Source organism: Periophthalmus magnuspinnatus, unplaced genomic scaffold, assembly GCF_009829125.3.
Source record: "Periophthalmus magnuspinnatus isolate fPerMag1 unplaced genomic scaffold, fPerMag1.2.pri scaffold_73_arrow_ctg1, whole genome shotgun sequence".
NCBI classification, from domain to species: Eukaryota; Metazoa; Chordata; class Actinopteri; order Gobiiformes; family Gobiidae; genus Periophthalmus; species Periophthalmus magnuspinnatus.
In genome coordinates, this window is record NW_022986790.1 from 89940 (window position 1) to 113008 (window position 23069).

The 23069-nt window shown below is 39.2% G+C and overlaps 1 protein-coding gene across 3 annotated transcripts; it reads left to right on the plus strand.

The window, feature by feature from the left end:
• The first annotated feature begins 17728 nt into the window (after positions 1-17728).
• Positions 17729-22741, plus strand: LOC129457427 (polymeric immunoglobulin receptor-like). 3 transcript variants are annotated; one of them, XM_055232490.1, is made up of 6 exons: positions 17729-18414; positions 19614-19895; positions 20305-20553; positions 21437-21469; positions 22440-22549; positions 22641-22741. In XM_055232490.1, exons 1-5 carry the CDS (start codon positions 18267-18269, stop codon positions 22457-22459), a joined length of 732 nt encoding a protein of 243 aa, XP_055088465.1. In that variant the 5' UTR covers positions 17729-18266; the 3' UTR covers positions 22460-22549; positions 22641-22741. The 3 variants fall into 3 exon arrangements, with proteins under 3 accessions (XP_055088465.1, XP_055088466.1, XP_055088467.1); XM_055232491.1 differs by having other exon boundaries at positions 21437-21463; XM_055232492.1 differs by lacking the exon at positions 21437-21469.
• The last annotated feature ends 328 nt before the right edge of the window (positions 22742-23069 follow it).

Here is a 23069-nt window from a genome sequence, read left to right on the forward strand (position 1 = left end):
GTGATGTCACTGTGTGATGTCACTGATGTCATTGTGTGATGTCACTGTGTGATGTCACTGTGTGATGTCACTGTGTGATGTCACTGTGTGATGTCACTGTGTGATGTCACTGTGTGATGTCATTGTGTGATGTCATTGTGTGATGTCACTGTGTGATGTCACTGATGTCATTGTGTGATGTCATTGTGTGATGTCACTGTGTGATGTAATTGTGTGATGTAATTGTGTGATGTCACTGTGTGATGTCACTGTGTGATGTCATTGTGTGATGTCACTGTGTGATGTCACTGTGTGATGTCACTGTGTGATGTCGTGTGGGACATTTTCAACATATTTTCCATCTTTTCTTCACAAACTGCTTGTTGATTTGTGTAAATTTAGGTTATATTTTTATTATATTTATAAATGATTTAATTTACATTTGCAGCAGGTTTTATCCTCCAGATGAATCAAAGTTTAAGATGATAAAAGCCGTCACTTGAATCATTGTGAGACATTTATTCCACTGTTATTGATGTTTTGGACGTATGACCTGGTGAGTTTGTGACTTGGTGAGTTTGTGACTCGGTGAGTTTGTGACTCGGTGAGTTTGTGACTCGGTGAGTTTGTGACTCGGTGAGTTTGTGACTCGGTGAGTTTGTGACCTGGTGAGTTTGTGACCTGGTGAGTTTGTGACCTGGTGAGTTTGTGACCTGGTGAGTTTGTGACCCGGTGAGTTTATGACCTGGTGAGTTTATGACCTGGTGAGTTCATGACCTGGTGAGTGTATGACCTGGTGAGTTTATGACCTGATGAGTGTATGACCTGGTGAGTGTATGACTCGGTGAGTTTATGACCTGATGAGTGTATGACCTGGTGAGTTTATGACCTGGTGAGTTTATGACCTGATGAGTGTATGACCTGGTGACCGAGTGTTGACTGTATAATATAATCGTGAGTATAAATCTTTTCTGGAGACGTGAACATTACGTCTGACTCTTTGTTTTAAATCAAATGTGTTTTAATTTTATTTCCTGGTTGGAAATCATGACATCACACCGGGAAATCCGAGCTTCCAATGTTCCAAGTTTCTGGACCAAAACTCCACTAATGTCACAGAGATTATTCTGATTCTGATCATCTGACAAATAAAATTAAGAAAACACTTTTATTTCGTCTTTTAAGTTTCTGAAAAAAAAAGTTTCTTGTGTAAACTGTGATGACATCACACTGGTGACATCATCAGTGTGATGTCATTGTGTGATGTCATTGTGTGATGTCACTGTGTGATGTCACTGTGTGATGTCACTGATGTCATTGTGTGATGTCATTGTGTGATGTCACTGTGTGATGTAATTGTGTGATGTCACTGTGTGATGTCACTGTGTGATGTCACTGTGTGATGTCAGTGTGTGATGTCACTGTGATGTCATTGTGTGATGTCACTGTGTGATGTCACTGCGTGATGTCACTGCGTGATGTCACTGTGTGATGTCACTGTGTGATGTCATTGTGTGATGTCACTTTGTGATGTCACTGTTTGATGTTACTGTGTGATGTCACTGTGATGTCATTGTGTGATGTCACTGTGTGATGTCATTGTGTGATGTAATTGTGTGATGTCACTGTGTGATGTCACTGTGTGATGTCATTGTGTGATGTCACTGTGTGATGTCACTGTGTGATGTCATTGTGTGATGTCACTGTGTGATGTCACTGTGTGATTTCACTGTGTGATTTCACTGTGTGATGTCACTGTGTGATTTCACTGTGTGATGTCACTGTGTGATGTCACTGTGTGATGTCACTGTGTGATGTCACTGTGTGATGTCACTGTGTGATGTCATTGTGTGATGTCACTGTGTGATGTCACTGTGTGATGTCATTGTGTGATGTCACTGTGTGATGTCACTGTGTGATGTCAATGTGTGATGTCATTGTGTGATGTCACTGTGTGATGTCACTGTGTGATGTCATTGTGTGATGTCGTGTGGGACATTTTCAACATATTTTCCATCTTTTCTTCACAAACTGCTTGTTGATTTGTGTAAATTTAGGTTATATTTTTATTATATTTATAAATGATTTAATTTACATTTACAGCAGGTTTTATCCTCCAGATGAATCAAAGTTTAAGATGATAAAAGCCGTCACTCGAATCATTGTGAGACATTTATTCCACTGTTATTGATGTTTTGGACGTATGACCTGGTGAGTTTGTGACTTGGTGAGTTTGTGACTTGGTGAGTTTGTGACTCGGTGAGTTTGTGACTCGGTGAGTTTGTGACCTGGTGAGTTTGTGACTCGGTGAGTTTGTGACCTGGTGAGTTTGTGACCTGGTGAGTTTGTGACTCTGTGAGTTTGTGACCTGGTGAGTTTATGACCTGGTGAGTGTATGACCTGGTGAGTTTATGACCTGATGAGTGTATGACTTGGTGAGTTTATGACCTGGTGAGTTTCTGAAAAAAAAGGTTTCTTGTGTAAACTGTGATGACATCACACTGGTGACATCATCAGTGTGATGTCATAGTGTGATGTCATAGTGTGATGTCATTGTGTGATGTCACTGTGATGTCATTGTGTGATGTCAATTTGTGATGTCACTGTGTGATGTCACTGTGTGATGTCATTTTGTGATGTCATTGTGTGATGTCATTGTGTGATGTCATTGTGTGATGTCACTGTGTGATGTCAAAGTGTGATGTCACTGTGTGATGTCACTGTGTGATGTCATTGTGTGATGTCATTGTGTGAAGTCACTGTGTGGTGTCACTGTGATGTCACTGTGTGATGTCACTGTGTGATGTCACTGTGTGATGTCACTGTGTGATGTCATTGTGTGATGTCATTGTGTGATGTCATTGTGTGATGTCACTGCGTGATGTCACTGTGTGATGTCACTGTGATGTCACTTTGTGATGTCATTGTGTGATGTCATTGTGTGATGTCACTTTGTGATATTACTGTTTGATGTCATTGTGTGATGTCACTGATGTCATTGTGTGATGTCATTGTGTGATGTCACTGTGTGATGTAATTGTGTGATGTCACTGTGTGATGTCACTGTGTGATGTCACTGTGTGATGTAATTGTGTGATGTCACTGTGTGATGTCACTGTGTGATGTCACTGTGTGATGTCATTGTGTGATGTCATTGTGTGATGTCACTGTGTGATGTCATTGTGTGATGTCACTGTGTGATGTCAATGTGTGATGTCACTCTGTGATGTCACTGTGTGATGTCACTGTGTGATGTCACTGTGTGATGTCACTGTGTGATGTCAATGTGTGATGTCACTGTGTGATGTCACTGTGTGATGTCACTCTGTGATGTCATTGTGTGATGTCCTGTGGGACATTTTCAACATATTTTCCATCTTTTCTTCACAAACTGCTTGTTGATTTGTGTAAATTTAGGTTATATTTTTATTATATTTATAAATGATTTAATTTACATTTACAGCAGGTTTTATCCTCCAGATGAATCAAACTTTAAGATGATAAAAGCCGTCACTCGAATCATTGTGAGACATTTATTCCACTGTTATTGATGTTTTGGACGTATGACCTGGTGAGTTTGTGACTTGGTGAGTTTGTGACTTGGTGAGTTTGTGACTCGGTGAGTTTGTGACTCGGTGAGTTTGTGACCTGGTGAGTTTGTGACTCGGTGAGTTTGTGACCTGGTGAGTTTGTGACCTGGTGAGTTTGTGACTCTGTGAGTTTGTGACCGGGTGAGTTTGTGACCTGGTGAGTTTATGACCTGGTGAGTGTATGACCTGGTGAGTTTATGACCTGATGAGTGTATGACTTGGTGAGTTTATGACCTGGTGAGTTTATGACCTGGTGAGTTTATGACCTGGTGAGTTTATGACCTGGTGAGTTTATGACTCGGTGAGTTTATGACCTGATGAGTGTATGACTTGGTGAGTTTATGACCTGGTGAGTTTATGACCTGGTGAGTTTATGACTCGGTGAGTTTGTGACCTGGTGAGTTTGTGACTCTGTGAGTTTGTGACCTGGTGAGTTTGTGACCTGGTGAGTTTGTGACCTGGTGAGTTTATGACCTGGTGAGTGTATGACCTGGTGAGTTTATGACCTGATGAGTGTATGACCTGGTGAGTTTATGACCTGGTGAGTGTATGACCTGATGAGTGTATGACCTGGTGACCGAGTGTTGACTGTATAATATAATCGTGAGTATAAATCTTTTCTGGAGACATGAACATTACGTCTGACTCTTTGTTTTAAATCAAATGTGTTTTAATTTTATTTCCTGGTTGGAAATCATGACATCACACCGGGAAATCCGAGCTTCCAATGTTCCAAGTTTCTGGACCAAAACTCCACTAATGTCACAGAGATTATTCTGATTCTGATCATCTGACAAATAAAATTAAGAAAACACTTTTATTTCGTCTTTCAAGTTTCTGAAAAAAAAAAGTTTCTTGTGTAAACTGTGATGACATCACACTGGTGACATCATCAGTGTGATGTCATTGTGTGATGTCATTGTGTGATGTCACTGTGTGATGTCACTGTGTGATGTCACTGATGTCATTGTGTGATGTCATTGTGTGATGTCACTGTGTGATGTAATTGTGTGATGTCACTGTGTGATGTCACTGTGTGATGTCACTGTGTGATGTCATTGTGTGATGTCATTGTGTGATGTCACTGTGTGATGTCATTGTGTGATGTCACTGATGTCATTGTGTGATGTCATTGTGTGATGTCACTGTGTGATGTAATTGTGTGATGTCATTGTGTGATGTCATTGTGTGATGTCACTGTGTGATGTCACTGTGTGATGTCACTGTGTGATGTCACTGTGTGATGTCGTGTGGGACATTTTCAACATATTTTCCATCTTTTTTCACAAACTGCTTGTTGATTTGTGTAAATTTAGGTTATATTTTTATTATATTTATAAATGATTTAATTTACATTTGCAACAGGTTTTATCCTCCAGATGAATCAAAGTTTAAGATGATAAAAGCCGTCACTTGAATCATTGTGAGACATTTATTCCACTGTTATTGATGTTTTGGACGTATGACCTGGTGAGTTTGTGACTTGGTGAGTTTGTGACTCGGTGAGTTTGTGACTCGGTGAGTTTGTGACTCTGTGAGTTTGTGACTCGGTGAGTTTGTGACCTGGTGAGTTTGTGACCTGGTGAGTTTGTGACCTGGTGAGTTTGTGACTCGGTGAGTTTGTTTGTGACCCGGTGAGTTTGTGACTCGGTGAGTTTATGACCTGGTGAGTTCATGACCTGGTGAGTGTATGACCTGGTGAGTTTATGACCTGATGAGTGTATGACCTGGTGAGTGTATGACTCGGTGAGTTTATGACCTGATGAGTGTATGACCTGGTGAGTTTATGACCTGGTGAGTTTATGACCTGGTGAGTTTATGACCTGATGAGTGTATGACCTGGTGACCGAGTGTTGACTGTATAATATAATCGTGAGTATAAATCTTTTCTGGAGACGTGAACATTACGTCTGACTCTTTGTTTTAAATCAAATGTGTTTTAATTTTATTTCCTGGTTGGAAATCATGACATCACACCGGGAAATCCGAGCTTCCAATGTTCCAAGTTTCTGGACCAAAACTCCACTAATGTCACAGAGATTATTCTGATTCTGATCATCTGACAAATAAAATTAAGAAAACACTTTTATTTCGTCTTTTAAGTTTCTGAAAAAAAAGAGTTTCTTGTGTAAACTGTGATGACATCACACTGGTGACATCATCAGTGTGATGTCACTGTGTGATGTCACTGTGTGATGTCACTGTGTGATGTCACTGTGTGATGTCACTGTGTGATGTCATTGTGTGATGTCACTGTGATGTCATTGTGTGATGTCACTGTGTGATGTCACTGTGTGATGTCACTGTGTGATGTCACTGTGATGTCATTGTGTGATGTCATTGTGTGAAGTCACTGTGTGATGTCACTGTGTGATGTCACTGTGTGGTGTCACTGTGATGTCACTGTGTGATGTCATTGTGTGATGTCACTGTGTGATGTCACTGTGTGATGTCAGTGTGTGATGTCACTGTGATGTCATTGTGTGATGTCACTGTGTGATGTCACTGTGTGATGTCACTGCGTGATGTCACTGCGTGATGTCACTGCGTGATGTCACTGCGTGATGTCACTGTGTGATGTCACTGTGATGTCACTGTGTGATGTCATTGTGTGATGTCACTTTGTGATGTCACTGTTTGATGTTACTGTGTGATGTCACTGTGATGTCATTGTGTGATGTCACTGTGATGTCACTGTGTGATGTCATTGTGTGATGTCACTGTGTGATGTCACTGTGTGATGTCACTGTGTGATTTCACTGTGTGATGTCACTGTGTGATTTCACTGTGTGATGTCACTGTGTGATTTCACTGTGTGATGTCACTGTGTGATGTCATTGTGTAATGTCACTGTGTGATGTCACTGTGTGATGTCACTGTGTGATGTCACTGTGTGGTGTCACTGTGTGATGTCATTGTGTGATGTCGTGTGGGACATTTTCAACATATTTTCCATCTTTTCTTCACAAACTGCTTGTTGATTTGTGTAAATTTAGGTTATATTTTTATTATATTTATAAATGATTTAATTTACATTTACAGCAGGTTTTATCCTCCAGATGAATCAAAGTTTAAGATGATAAAAGCCGTCACTCGAATCATTGTGAGACATTTATTCCACTGTTATTGATGTTTTGGACGTATGACCTGGTGAGTTTGTGACTTGGTGAGTTTGTGACTTGGTGAGTTTGTGACTCGGTGAGTTTGTGACTCGGTGAGTTTGTGACTCGGTGAGTTTGTGACTCGGTGAGTTTGTGACTCTGTGAGTTTGTGACTCTGTGAGTTTGTGACTCGGTGAGTTTATGACCTGGTGAGTTTATGACCTGGTGAGTGTATGACCTGGTGAGTTTATGACCTGATGAGTGGATGACTTGGTGAGTGTATGACCTGGTGAGTGTATGACTTGGTGAGTTTATGACCTGGTGAGCTGATGACCTGGTGAGTTGATGACCTGGTGAGTTGATGACCTGGTGAGTGTGTGACCTGGTGAGTTTGTGACCTGATGAGTGTATGACTTGGTGAGTGTATGACCTGGTGAGTGTATGACCTGTTGAGTGTATGACCTGGTGAGTTTGTGACTCGGTGAGTGTATGACCTGGTGAGTGTATGACCTGGTGAGTTTGTGACTCGGTGAGTTTATGGCCTGATGAGTGTATGACCTGGTGAGTTTATGACCTGGTGAGTTTATGACCTGGTGAGTGTATGACCTGGTGAGTGTATGACCCTTTGAGTTTATGACCTGGTGAGTTTATGACCTGATGAGTGTATGACCTGGTGACCGAGTGTTGACTGTATAATATAATCGTGAGTATAAATCTTTTCTGGAGACGTGAACATTACGTCTGACTCTTTGTTTTAAATCAAATGTGTTTTAATTTTATTTCCTGGTTGGAAATCATGACATCACACCAGGAAATCCGAGCTTCCAATGTTCCAAGTTTCTGGACCAAAACTCCACTAATGTCACAGAGATTATTCTGATTCTGATCATCTGACAAATAAAATTAAGAAAACACTTTTATTTCGTCTTTTAAGTTTCTGAAAAAAAAAAGTTTCTTGTGTAAACTGTGATGACATCACACTGGTGACATCATCAGTGTGATGTCATTGTGTGATGTCACTGTGTGATGTCACTGTGTGATGTCACTGATGTCATTGTGTGATGTCATTGTGTGATGTCACTGTGTGATGTAATTGTGTGATGTCACTGTGTGATGTCACTGTGTGATGTCACTGTGTGATGTCATTGTGTGATGTCATTGTGTGATGTCACTGTGTGATGTCACTATGTGATGTCATTGTGTGATGTCACTGATGTCATTGTGTGATGTCATTGTGTGATGTCACTGTGTGATGTAATTGTGTGATGTCACTGTGTGATGTCATTGTGTGATGTCACTGTGTGATGTCACTGTGTGATGTCACTGTGTGATGTCATTGTGTGATGTCGTGTGGGACATTTTCAACATATTTTCCATCTTTTCTTCACAAACTGCTTGTTGATTTGTGTAAATTTAGGTTATATTTTTATTATATTTATAAATGATTTAATTTACATTTGCAGCAGGTTTTATCCTCCAGATGAATCAAAGTTTAAGATGATAAAAGCCGTCACTTGAATCATTGTGAGACATTTATTCCACTGTTATTGATGTTTTGGACGTATGACCTGGTGAGTTTGTGACTTGGTGAGTTTGTGACTCGGTGAGTTTGTGACTCGGTGAGTTTGTGACTCTGTGAGTTTGTGACTCGGTGAGTTTGTGACCTGGTGAGTTTGTGACCTGGTGAGTTTGTGACCTGGTGAGTTTTTGACTCGGTGAGTTTGTGACCTGGTGAGTTTGTGACTCGGTGAGTTTGTTTGTGACCCGGTGAGTTTGTGACTCGGTGAGTTTGTGACTCGGTGAGTTTATGACCTGGTGAGTTCATGACCTGGTGAGTTTATGACCTGGTGAGTGTATGACCTGGTGAGTTTATGACCTGATGAGTGTATGACCTGGTGAGTGTATGACTCGGTGAGTTTATGACCTGATGAGTGTATGACCTGGTGAGTTTATGACCTGGTGAGTTTATGACCTGGTGAGTTTATGACCTGATGAGTGTATGACCTGGTGACCGAGTGTTGACTGTATAATATAATCGTGAGTATAAATCTTTTCCGGAGACGTGAACATTACGTCTGACTCTTTGTTTTAAATCAAATGTGTTTTAATTTTATTTCCTGGTTGGAAATCATGACATCACACCGGGAAATCCGAGCTTCCAATGTTCCAAGTTTCTGGACCAAAACTCCACTAATGTCACAGAGATTATTCTGATTCTGATCATCTGACAAATAAAATTAAGAAAACACTTTTATTTCGTCTTTTAAGTTTCTGAAAAAAAAAGAGTTTCTTGTGTAAACTGTGATGACATCACACTGGTGACATCATCAGTGTGATGTCACTGTGTGATGTCACTGTGTGATGTCATTGTGTGATGTCAGTGTGATGTCATTGTGTGATGTCACTGTGTTATGTCACTGTGTGATGTCACTGTGTGATGTCATTGTGTGAAGTCACTGTGTGATGTCACTGTGTGATGTCACTGTGTGGTGTCACTGTGATGTCACTGTGTGATGTCACTGTGTGATGTCACTGTGTGATGTCAGTGTGTGATGTCATTGTGTGATGTCACTGTGTGATGTCACTGTGTGATGTCATTGTGTGATGTCACTGTGTGATGTCACTGTGTGATGTCACTGTGTGATGTCACTGTGTGATGTCAGTGTGTGATGTCACTGTGATGTCATTGTGTGATGTCACTGTGTGATGTCACTGCGTGATGTCACTGCGTGATGTCACTGTGTGATGTCACTGTGTGATGTCATTGTGTGATGTCACTTTGTGATGTCACTGTTTGATGTTACTGTGTGATGTCACTGTGATGTCATTGTGTGATGTCACTGTGTGATGTCATTGTGTGATGTAATTGTGTGATGTCACTGTGTGATGTCACTGTGTGATGTCATTGTGTGATGTCACTGTGATGTCACTGTGTGATGTCATTGTGTGATGTCACTGTGTGATGTCACTGTGTGATTTCACTGTGTGATTTCACTGTGTGATGTCACTGTGTGATTTCACTGTGTGATGTCACTGTGTGATGTCACTGTGTGATGTCACTGTGTGATGTCACTGTGTGATGTCATTGTGTGATGTCACTGTGTGATGTCACTGTGTGATGTCACTGTGTGATGTCATTGTGTGATGTCGTGTGGGACATTTTCAACATATTTTCCATCTTTTCTTCACAAACTGCTTGTTGATTTGTGTAAATTTAGGTTATATTTTTATTATATTTATAAATGATTTAATTTACATTTACAGCAGGTTTTATCCTCCAGATGAATCAAAGTTTAAGATGATAAAAGCCGTCACTCGAATCATTGTGAGACATTTATTCCACTGTTATTGATGTTTTGGACGTATGACCTGGTGAGTTTGTGACTTGGTGAGTTTGTGACTTGGTGAGTTTGTGACTCGGTGAGTTTGTGACTTGGTGAGTTTGTGACTCGGTGAGTTTGTGACTCTGTGAGTTTGTGACTTGGTGAGTTTGTGACCTGGTGAGTTTGTGACTCTGTGAGTTTGTGACCTGGTGAGTTTTTGACTCGGTGAGTTTGTGACCTGGTGAGTTTGTGACCTGGTGAGTTTGTGACTCGGTGAGTTTGTGACCTGGTGAGTTTTTGACTCGGTGAGTTTGTGACCCGGTGAGTTTGTGACTCGGTGAGTTTGTGACTCGGTGAGTTTATGACCTGGTGAGTTTATGACCTGGTGAGTTTATGACCTGGTGAGTGTATGACCTGGTGAGTTTATGGCCTGATGAGTGGATGACTTGGTGAGTGTATGACCTGGTGAGTGTATGACTTGGTGAGTTTATGACCTGGTGAGCTGATGACCTGGTGAGTTGATGACCTGGTGAGTTGATGACCTGGTGAGTGTGTGACCTGGTGAGTTTATGACCTGATGATTGTATGACTTGGTGAGTGTATGACCTGGTGAGTGTATGACCTGTTGAGTGTATGACCTGGTGAGTTTGTGACTCGGTGAGTTTTTGACCTGATGAGTGTATGACTTGGTGAGTTTATGACCTGGTGAGTTTATGACCTGGTGAGTGTATGACCTGGTGAGTGTATGACCTGGTGAGTTTGTGACTCGGTGAGTTTATGACCTGATGAGTGTATGACCTGGTGAGTTTATGACCTGGTGAGTTTATGACCTGGTGAGTGTATGACCTGGTGAGTGTATGACCCGGTGAGTTTATGACCTGGTGAGTTTATGACCTGACGAGTGTATGACCTGGTGACCGAGTGTTGACTGTATAATATAATCGTGAGTATAAATCTTTTCTGGAGACGTGAACATTACGTCTGACTCTTTGTTTTAAATCAAATGTGTTTTAATTTTATTTCCTGGTTGGAAATCATGACATCACACCGGGAAATCCGAGCTTCCAATGTTCCAAGTTTCTGGACCAAAACTCCACTAATGTCACAGAGATTATTCTGATTCTGATCATCTGACAAATAAAATTAAGAAAACACTTTTATTTCGTCTTTTACGTTTCTGAAAAAAAAAGAGTTTCTTGTGTAAACTGTGATGACATCACACTGGTGACATCATCAGTGTGATGTCATTGTGTGATGTCATTGTGTGATGTCACTGTGTGATGTCATTGTGTGATGTCACTGTGTGATGTCACTGTGATGTCACTGTGTGATGTCACTGTGTGATGTCACTGTGTGATGTCACTGTGTGATGTCACTGTGTGATGTCACTGTGTGATGTCACTGTGTGATGTCACTGTGTGATGTCATTGTGTGATGTCATTGTGTGATGTCACTGTGTGATGTCACTGTGTGGTGTCACTGTGTGATGTCACTGTGTGATGTCATTGTGTGATGTCATGTGGGACATTTTCAACATATTTTCCATCTTTTCTTCACAAACTGCTTGTTGATTTGTGTAAATTTAGGTTATATTTTTATTATATTTATAAATGATTTAATTTACATTTACAGCAGGTTTTATCCTCCAGATGAATCAAAGTTTAAGATGATAAAAGCCGTCACTCGAATCATTGTGAGACATTTATTCCACTGTTATTGATGTTTTGGACGTATGACCTGGTGAGTTTGTGACTTGGTGAGTTTGTGACTCGGTGAGTTTGTGACTCGGTGAGTTTGTGACTCGGTGAGTTTGTGACTCGGTGAGTTTGTGACTCGGTGAGTTTGTGACTCGGTGAGTTTGTGACTCGGTGAGTTTGTGACTCTGTGAGTTTGTGACCTGGTGAGTTTGTGACTCGGTGAGTTTGTGACCTGGTGAGTTTGTGACTCTGTGAGTTTGTGACCTGGTGAGTTTTTGACTCGGTGAGTTTGTGACCTGGTGAGTTTGTGACCTGGTGAGTTTGTGACTCGGTGAGTTTTTGACCTGGTGAGTTTTTGACTCGGTGAGTTTGTGACCCGGTGAGTTTGTGACTCGGTGAGTTTATGACCTGGTGAGTTTATGACCTGGTGAGTTTATGACCTGGTGAGTTTATGACCTGGTGAGTTTATGACCTGGTGAGTGTATGACCTGGTGAGTTTATGACCTGATGAGTGGATGACTTGGTGAGTGTATGACCTGGTGAGTGTATGACTTGGTGAGTTTATGACCTGGTGAGTTTGTGACTCGGTGAGTTTATGACCTGATGAGTGTATGACTTGGTGAGTTTATGACCTGGTGAGTGTATGACCTGGTGAGTTTGTGACTCGGTGAGTTTATGACCTGATGAGTGTATGACTTGGTGAGTTTCTGACCTGGTGAGTTTATGACCTGGTGAGTGTATGACCTGGTGAGTGTATGACCTGGTGAGTTTGTGACTCGGTGAGTTTATGACCTGATGAGTGTATGACCTGGTGAGTTTATGACCTGGTGAGTTTATGACCTGGTGAGTTTATGACCTGGTGAGTGTATGACCTGGTGAGTGTATGACCCGGTGAGTTTATGACCTGGTGAGTTTATGACCTGATGAGTGTATGACCTGGTGAGTGTATGACCTGATGAGTGTATGACCTGGTGACCGAGTGTTGACTGTATAATACAATCGTGAGTATAAATCTTTTCTGAAGACGTGAACATTACGTCTGACTCTTTGTTTTAAATCAAATGTGTTTTAATTTTATTTCCTGGTTGGAAATCATGACATCACACCGGGAAATCCGAGCTTCCAATGTTCCAAGTTTCTGGACCAAAACTCCACTAATGTCACAGAGATTATTCTGATTCTGATCATCTGACAAATAAAATTAAAATAGATCCTTTTATTAGCATAGCCTCGCCTTCCTCAGAACCAAAATGCTTTCACTTAAAATAGTTATGGATAAATCAGTCTGATATATAGAATTATTTGGATTGTTTTACTATTTTGTTTTTATTATATCAAGATTCAAGATTCAAGATTTCTTTATTTGTCTCACTTAGGAGAAATTTTTCTTGGACCAATGGGCTGCTCACACCACAAAAAACAAACGAAACCATACCCAGGGTGCAGTACATCTCTCTCAACACACCATCACTCATTTCTACATCATTTATTATTTAACAGTTTCACTGAAACAGGTACAAATGAATGTTTATATCTATTATATCTACACAGTGGTACCCTGTACCTCCTCCCTGAACTCAATAGTTCATATTCAGGGTACAACACATGTGTCGGGTCAGAGAGAATGCTCCCGGTCTGTCTCCTCATGGCCTGTTCGCAAAGTTCTTGAGGACTCAGAGGGACAGCACAGCCCATAATTTTCCCTGCTGTCCTCACCAGATTTAAAATTTGGGTTTTACATATTTACATGCGTAGAAGAGTATTTCACTGGGTAAACCTAGAGTTCAACCTGTCCAAACAAATAGACCCTGTATACCTAATTTTCAAGTCATTTCCACTCACGCATGTGTTTATAGTGTAAACGGGAAGCTGCAGGTGCCATGGTGGGTGTGTTTGACCAAGATCCCACTATGGCAATAAGAGCCGTGACGACCTATCTAGTGCCCGAAGAGAGGGACCCACCCGGGAATGCCAGTTTTCAAGTTAACAGCTACCTTTTACCTTTAGTTCAGTAGAGATTGGAAATTCTAGGGCTGAAATCAACCAAATGATCCTAGAGAAGGTGTATAAAGTTTAAAAACACAGTGGGGCACTTCCTGTATTAATCACATTACATCACAAGGTGGAACAGAATGTTTTCAGTTTGAAAAAAGAACTCAGCCTAAATATGCAGTTTTTGTGTTAAACATATTTATGAAACAAAACACAACTGACATGGGCCCTTTAAATTAGGTCTCTGCAGCTTTATGAAAACAATATTTAAGTTGTAGATTCACACCTTCACCAGGAGTATAAGAATACATGTACAAATAATTTGGCAACCCTATAGTTGTACACACAGAGCGTATAGTGTAACAAAAATATTTTCTTTGAAATATGAAGATCTCCTTGTTGATATAACGTAGGCTGGCCTTTAGCGGTAGGATGTGAGACAGAAGACAGCAGCGCTGGCGTGGTCAACCATTTTTTTTCTTTAATTTAAATAATTTACCAAAGTGCAAGTGTATTGTGCAATGGAGATTTGAGGAGCAGTGTCTCCTCCAGCATCAGAACCTTGTGTGTTGGTCTCAGGCGCCTTTTATACTGTCCCAGCAACTGGATAAAACTAGTCTTACTTAAGAGGGGTGTCTAAAAATAACATTAACTCTTTTAAACTCTTAAACCTCCATAAAACCGAATAAACCCATAAACCAAATTAACTTTATACATATTCACACACACACACACATACACACACACAAAGCCTAAAAACAAAGACCAAATATACTTAAAACCCATAAACCCTTTAAAATCCCCGACATGCCTCCTCTACACATTCCCTGCCTTGGTTCTGCCCCGGAACCATTTTAAGGGAACTTCTTTCACCAGGGACCCCTTTGACACCTGGACACAGGAGGTAAGTTAAACATCCTTAAAACACTATTCACTAAAACATTGCAACTTACACCACACACACAAACACTTAAAAACATTCCTAAACAAGTATTGCACTATAATATTGCACATATCCAATTGAATCAATTATTATCTCTTAACTTTAAATGTGTCTTCTTTTCCCTCCAGGACACACAGCTTCAATTAAAGTGCCACTGTGACTCCAGATCTAAAATTGGGTAAAAGGACAGACAAGTTAAATAAGCATTTTAAAATCCTTTGCGTGCAATTGTCTTATTTGTTAAAGTGCAAATAATGTTCAAAGTGCTGTGTGCTATTAAAGTGTAAGTGCAATTTAAAGTGCATATAGTGAAGGGTGTAAAGTGCTGTTACTTTTGTAACAAATAGCCTGTTTGTTACACTTGATTTTATAAAGCTTTTTACATTATAAGTATCACTCTCAAATGCTAACTGAGACTAACAAGCAGTCAGCATCTGCAGTAAAAATAAAATAACAGGTCTTGCCTATGCTAGGTGCTTCTTTAACTTTGAATGCCATTTTTAGATGTCTTTTATGAAATGCTCATTTTTTTTCTTCCAGAAAATTCACCGTCCCTTGATTAGAGCTGCAATACATGAACCAACGCCAGACAAGATGGAGTTGACCTTTCACCTGCATCAGGACCTACAAAAGATATACTTATTACTCAATCTCACAATTTTAGGCGTAAAAACATCTACTCAGTTTTCATTTACATTTGAAATGACCAATAATTATCAGCAAAACAAACTATTGTTGTACAAACAGCATTTTGAAATACTGCAGGCCTCCTATCAAAAGCGGGCATATTTTTGTGAAACGAAAAAACAAAACAAAAAATGATGTCTGCGGTGTCTAGTTTGGGATTTATACATTTGGAGTTTCAAATAAAGTATCAACATGGTTAGTTTGCTACAGTTTTATGGTAAACTTTGTTCACTTTAACATTGCATGCTGTTTTTGTTTTTTTTAATACGTATTGAGCAAAAATGAACAATCATAGGCACATTACACCTTTAATAGAGTTTTATTGATTTTGGGTCATGTGTTTTGACCCAGATCCCACTGGGGCAATAAGAACCCTGACCACCTGCTATCCAGTGCCCAAAGAGTGGGACCCATCCGGGAATCGAACCCACAACCTTGTGGCTCTCAGCAAAATGCCAACCATCCCTGAATGCCGAGGCATATCACGTCAGGTGAATGGAGGCGGGTTTGGCGGGAGACCGGTACTCTAAACCAGTCTCTCCATACACACTTCATTCGTGCGGAGCCCGGCCTCATCTATGAGGTACGGCTAGAAATCCATATTGCATCCGCATGGTGAAGGGTGCTTAGACCGCTCGGCCACCGTGCCCCGAAGGTCAGGGCGGTTCGATATTGTATTTAACTATGACAATTCAAATGTAAACGTCACGTGACCGCCAGAGGCTCACGCATGACGTCTCCGAATGTAGAAATAAATACGTACATATATACATAAATAAATAATAATAACAATAATAATAGTAAAAATCATCAAGTCGTGTTAAACCATATTAGCCTGAACAACATGGTTTGTGCACATGTAGGCTACAGTAGAGTTCAAAGTTTCTCACTTGATAGGCCAAAATCATTTAAATTAAAAAGTACATCATTACCTGCTGTTTTCCTGGATAAAGTGTCTTGGAACCAACGCCAAGCATCTCCAAAAACCTAACTTAAGGGAAAGAAAATAGGTTTCTTTAGTTTAGTGTTTAACAGACATTAGACCTAGCCCATGATCTTGCTAGCTCAGGAGCACTATGTATTAGCATAGCCATGCCTATTTTCGTGCGTATTAACGACCTAATTTGCATATGAAAAGATCGCGAAAAAACGTAGTGTGACTCCTTAAAGTAGCAGTTTGTTAAGTTTGCTATTTCTTTGACACATGTACTTTATGTTATGATACTAATGTATATTTATTTGTTTGTATTCCCAGTTTCACTCGAGCTTTTCACACCACAATTGTAAAGAATTGTAAGCTGTCCTGAAGACCGTATTAAAGGAGCAAGACGCTCAGTTTCCTGGCTCGTGAAAACCGAGTTTGGCTTGCTGTTGATCTGCGTTCACATACATAGTGTATCCAACACGTAGTGATAACAGTACAGTCAGGTTCACCTTTTACACTTTTAAACTTGAAATTAAATGCTTGAATTTTTTTTCCCCAATTCGATTTTTTCCCCCTTTTTTTCAATTTGAAATGGAAATGCATACAGAAGGGATCTTATGCTACTGTTTTTTTGTTTTGTTTTTGTTTTTTAACACATGTTGTACTTTTAGTCACATTCCTGCCTTCCTTGGAAAGGTGCATGTCGTGAGTTTAGCCTTTAGGTACATCTGATCCTACCCTGCCCATGGACCATGCGTGGTTGAGCTAACCCCATGAGACTCTGAGCGAGCAGAGCTGCCACAAAGGAGACAAGGGAATGATAGATAAATTGCAAATCATAAATTAGAATGTTTCTGCTTCCAGGGCGGTTCGGAACCATGTTCTAAACCTGCTGCCCGTTCATGACAATAGGACTCGTTCATATCGTTCACATCGTTCATGTCGTATCACGTGACCGCTCTAACAAAGCTTGAACTTAGCTACAGCAGACATAGAGTGTAGCCGAAGCAAATGATTGAAAACACACGGATTTTGAGCTGAGAAAAAGTGTATGATCTGGAAAATAGGTAAAAATTGCCACAAAATTTGACCATTGTGAAATTTGTCAGTCGAACACGAGCAGTTTGTGATTACATTGTGCTCTATGAGAAAAGATCTTTCTGGGCAGGAGGGATTTTTTCGTTGTAGTACCAATGAGTGGCCACTAATCCAATTTAAGACAGCTCTAAGCTAGCAATACTCTATTCAGATACTTTAATAGATCCACAGTGGCGGCACACTCCCTCAGTCAACTTCTATACACGTGCATTAAAACTACTTAAGCTACATTCACACTGCAGGACATATCTGATTTTTTTTTTTCTCATATGTGATCTGTATTTGATTTTTTAATGTCAGTGTAAACAGCTCAAATCTTTTTTTTTTTTTTTCAAATCTGACCCAGACTGCATTTGTATGTGTCATAAATCCAATATGTATTTCATATGACTGCAGTCCGAATGCTCATGCGACATACACGTCATAAATAAATGTTTCCAATCACGTATGTAGGCAAATGTTCTCCTGCTCATCCGAAAGTTATTAAAAAATCTGTCTCATATCACAAAATCTTTGCCCTCTTCCTTCTTTGTGAAATCACTTGAAAGAACTTGAAATAGTCACAAATGCACCAGGATTAAGTCGAATAGAGGCCATTTTTACTTCCGCAAACACAACGTGCTGCATGTGATGTTGTGTTCTGGTGTCTGCATGTGGGTCACTTCGAGGTTAGATATCAGTCTCATTTTTGTTGTAATGTGAACAACTACATAAAAAAATCAAATACAAACAAGAAATATGAATTGGGCCACATACCCTGCAGTGTGAACATAGCCATAGTTCTACTTTCAACTTTACTGTGCCCCTCATTAAGTTATCCCATGTTTCTACAGACCCTGATTTCTGTGATGAAGACTACAAACAAACTAGCTTGATTTCAGCTCATATCACCATTTCCTGTAATGATGTGTATGGCTTTATCTGTAAAGAGATGAATTACACCTGCGACACACTCTATGCCCCTTATGCTAAGTACACCATCAGTGATGTGAGGGCACTGGACAAGGGGGTCTACTGGTGCGGCAACAGATCACTGAGCGAAGGCCACAGAGTGTCACGACAGAAAATACTACTTCAAGGTAGAAATATTACACCATGTTCCCAAATTGAAGGACATTTTACATCATTTTATCTATAGTAATAGCTTTGTTAAAGAACACATATTATGCAAAATTGACTTTTTATAGCCTTTTAATAATAATAACAGTAACGCCCTACAATTGTAATGAACTTGCTTGTGGAAGCCTCTAAAAGCACTTTTTTCCAGGTATATTGTTGTTTCCTAATCAAAAACATACCTGGAGTTGTATTTAGCTTTCTTTGCACTTTAAACACATATTATGCAAAATGAACTTTTTGCAGTTTTGTCCATGTTATACTATTGTCCCCTCATCAAAACCTGGAGTTATATTTCACTTCATTTACACTTGTTTCATTAATCAATTAATGCAAAGTCATCTTCTCTGCACCTCAATTCTCCTTTTGCATTTTGCCCACAGTTAATACTGTACTCTGGTATTTCTCCTATACTTTTTAAGCCCATAAACCATCACCAAACTTATTCTACAGTCAAACTGTGTTCACAACAAACACGTGGCTCTATAAACATAGCATTCACAGAAGAAAAGGACTTCAACTGTTTACTTTCTGATTGTTCTCTCCTATTCCTGACAGCAGAGGGAGCTCCATTGGTAACAGAGTAGTTTATAGTCTAAATGCAGTTAAAGTTAAAGTTATTTTAACTTAGAAAATGTGAAATACTTATCGTGAGGTGGCCAAAAGCATGTACAAAGTAGTGATGGAACCTTTGGCTCTTTGATTTGAATCCTTTTGATCCATTCAAAAGACTGGCTCTTTTGCAATTCATTTATATGAGAGAAGCCAATGTAATTGACAAACTATTCATAGAGAGAAAAGACCAAGACTCAGATGTGTTTGAAATCGTTTATGTGTGTGTGTTTGGAATTATGCATCTAATTAAACTGTTACTATGATGTCAAAATGTTTTTTTGTGCAGAAACGTCTCACTTATATTGTCCGTTCTGCTTCTGTGCTGATTCATGTATTGGTTCAACGTTAATCTAAAAATTTGAAACAAAAAGATTTGGTTCTTTTAAAAAAAAAAAATCCTGCTGCAGTCGTTCATGTTAAAGAACTGGGGAATAAGAGCCAAGAATGCATTATGTGTTCTTTAGAAGGTTAGGATGTATATTAGCACCTGGGATTCAGATGGTTCACAGATACTGGTGCAAACCCCACTTAATGTTATTTTCTTCAGTCTTTGCAGAAATTATAGATGTGCCGGGCTGCTCTGGAGGCTGGGTTGAATTCATCTGGCCATATAAAGGAATGTATACAGAACACACAGTATCTACTCCAACACATGAGATATGCAGTAACGTGGATGATCAATGGGAGCAGGTGGGGCCATATTGCCTGTACCACGACACCACAGGGAGATATCTGAAGATGATGGTGAGGCAGATTCAAAAGGAAGACTTTGGGTCGTACTACTGCAGATTTGATGAAACTCCTGCAAAGTTATTCAATCTATCCTCTTGTAAGATACGGTTGTGATATTTCTTTTTTTTTTTTTTCATGGGCAAGCTACACAAATGTATCTGCATGTGTGAAAAAGAAAAAAACATTAATGTGCCCATATTACGCTCTTTTCTGATGTATGTTATAATATTGTTTTATTATCAGAAACACACCTGGAGTTGTGTTTTGTTTCATTCACCCATATTTAACACAGAAACCCTGCAAAAAACAACAACAAAAAACATTGTATTCCACTTTGTAAATGAAACAAAACACAACTCCAGGTATGTTTTTGAGAGGAAAACAACATTCTAACATGGCTAAAAGTTCACAAGAGTCATATTTGCATGCTATAGGACCTTTAAAGTACTATTGTTTTGTATTATGTGTAGCCAAAATCCATAATCTGTTATTTCCTCTTTCTACAGATCATTCTTATTGTCGCCATCAATACACTCAGACCACGTCCAAAGCAAAGCAAACCACCATTGTCTGTAAGGACCTGGAGAGAGAATTTATCTGTAAAGAGAGCGAATATAACTGTGACACCGTCCCAGCTCACCAGTCTCAGTACACTATCAGTAATGTGGGTGAGGAGGACGAGGGGGTCTACTGGTGTGTCTGTAAAGTGCAGGCACGGGGTTTCAGAGTGACAAAACAAAAAATACTCCTTCAAGGTACAGAACTTTTTATTTAGAAATAATGTATTGACCTGTCACAATAACACATTTTGAAGTGAGAAATATTACTGAATAAAACATAGACAATAAATGTTAATATCGCAATTGTATCGCTAATATAATAATTGTATAGTAATTATTCTATAGACACAAACCAGGATTATTTAAAAAACGCTACTCCAATAAAAAAAATTAAAAAAAACACCACTGGATAACACTAAAAAAATGAGTTGCAATGTATAGCAAATTAGAGAATAAAACACTGCAAAATTTCATTTTCATTTTTTCATTTAGCTTTCTACCACATCATAATGCTGTTCACTGTAGTTGTGTCCTTTGGCAAGGCACTTCACCCACATTGACTAAAATAATGATTATTAATACAGTTAGTTGCAAGATTCTGTTCAAGTCGACGTCAGGCTCACACGCGGCTATTCTCCATAAATATACAAAAACATGATACGGAACTGTACACAACAACTTGACGAAGCTGATGAGATATGCAGCAGTTTCACTAATGAGCTGCATGTTGATTGTGTTGCGATAGAACTCTGAAGGGGGAGTGGCTTAGCGTGGAGAGCAAAGCAAGGAGAGACTCAAGTTAATACTTTGTGTTCATCAAATATATCTTTTTCAAAACAATAAAATGTAACATGGGAGTCTAAATATGTCATGTGTTATGTTATGTGCTACTACAAAGAAAGAGTACCCACAGTAAATATTGACTCCCAAAAATAATTGTTCCTGCTATAATTCACTCAAGGATAAGTCGATATAACGAATATTGTGACAGGTCTAATTATGTATTATAATGCACTGTTATGATTACAACGTTTAGTACACTGTTTATATTCACTACTGTCACTTCATCTTTTCACAGTCAAAAATGAGCCACTGGCGAAACCAGGTACAGGTAAAGTGCAGCAGAAAATCATATGCTGTAGTACTGATACTGAAATTTAAAAATCTATTTTGATACTAAGGAATAGATTTGATACTCAATGCTGAGCAAAAGACATCATCTGGGCTGCTCTTTGCGCACAGGTGTCTGGGTCCTTTTCATGAGTTGGTGTCCTCTGCTGTGGTCCCTAGGCAGTGTGGGATGATAGTGGCACAGAGAAGGAGGGAATTAGGCAAAATATAACTTTTTAGGGGGTGGAATGAGTGTTGAATTTAGGTCTTCCTCATTTGAAGGAAAAAAGAGATAGCCTACATTTTAATAGCATAGTTTTTAAGTCCATAAATCATTTCTAGACTTGGTCAAAAGGCCAATAACAATACAAATAATGTGCCCTATTATTTTCAGGGCTTTTAACCATATTATAGTTGTTTATCTTCTCATTGACACTCTCAAACGAGTATTTAGCATGAGTCATGCATGCTTGAGTCATTTTTATACCCTTGTATTCAAGATGTCATTACTCCAATCTGGTACACAGCCATTGCCCTGCGTTTACTTTGTTATAAAATTGTATTTTCTTAATCGATAGGTGTAGGATTCCATAGCGGCACATAGTAACTTTTTTGTTGTGATGACCTTTATGGCGATATCTGGCCCCAGGTTTCTAACATGGAAGACAGCGGACTTGTTTCTTTTATTAAATTATTTTAGATCAGTATTGCAATTTAAAATGTCCAAATTATGACAATGATACAGCAAATATATCTACTGTTAGAAAATATCATCTCACCACCTCAGTAGAACAGCTATCAAAACGATGTTAAGTGACAGTTTGTGAAGAAACCTTTATAGTTGCTACTCCATTGCTTCCTTTCGTTTAAAGTCTTTTCAACACATGATATTTCCAAGCCAAACACATTAACTTACATTCTCATTAATGTGGTAATGGTTTATTACTAATAGAAAGATATCCTCTCTTTAGTTGAAAAAGCAAAGATTTGAGCTGGAGGCAGACTGTTATCCCATGGACTGTCTAGAGCTGGTCCGGAGCCCCACGCAAATGTATTATATCCCTCTCAAGGTCGCCATGGTGTAAGTAGAGTCTTAATGAATCACCACAATCTTTCTATCATTATTAAAAAAGAAAATATTTCCTGATTTCTTTGTCATTGTCTGTTTGCAGTTACATGTTGAACCCTTTCACCATTTTGTCCTGTGTTGCCAAATCCACATGTGGACTCAACAATGCCGTCCTGGGCCTTTTCTTCCTCTGCACTATTAAAAGTATGTGCTCATCTTATACACAAATATTTAAATTAAACACTCCCAGTCTAATTCAAAATGAAATTCTTTTTGTTGAACAGAAAATACCATGTTGAGTGCCATATTTCTGGCCCTGGCCACGTATCAGTCCATCTACCCCATCACTCTCTGTGCTCCAGCCATGCTCTACATAATGCAGGTAGGCTCCTCTATGTTTTATAAGCACAAAATGTATTAACTATATGATAATATTATATTATAATTATAAGGACTAATATTGAACCAATTTGTTCAGCAATGGTTAATTTATTGTAAATTATTAAATTATTTAACACAATTATTGCATGTA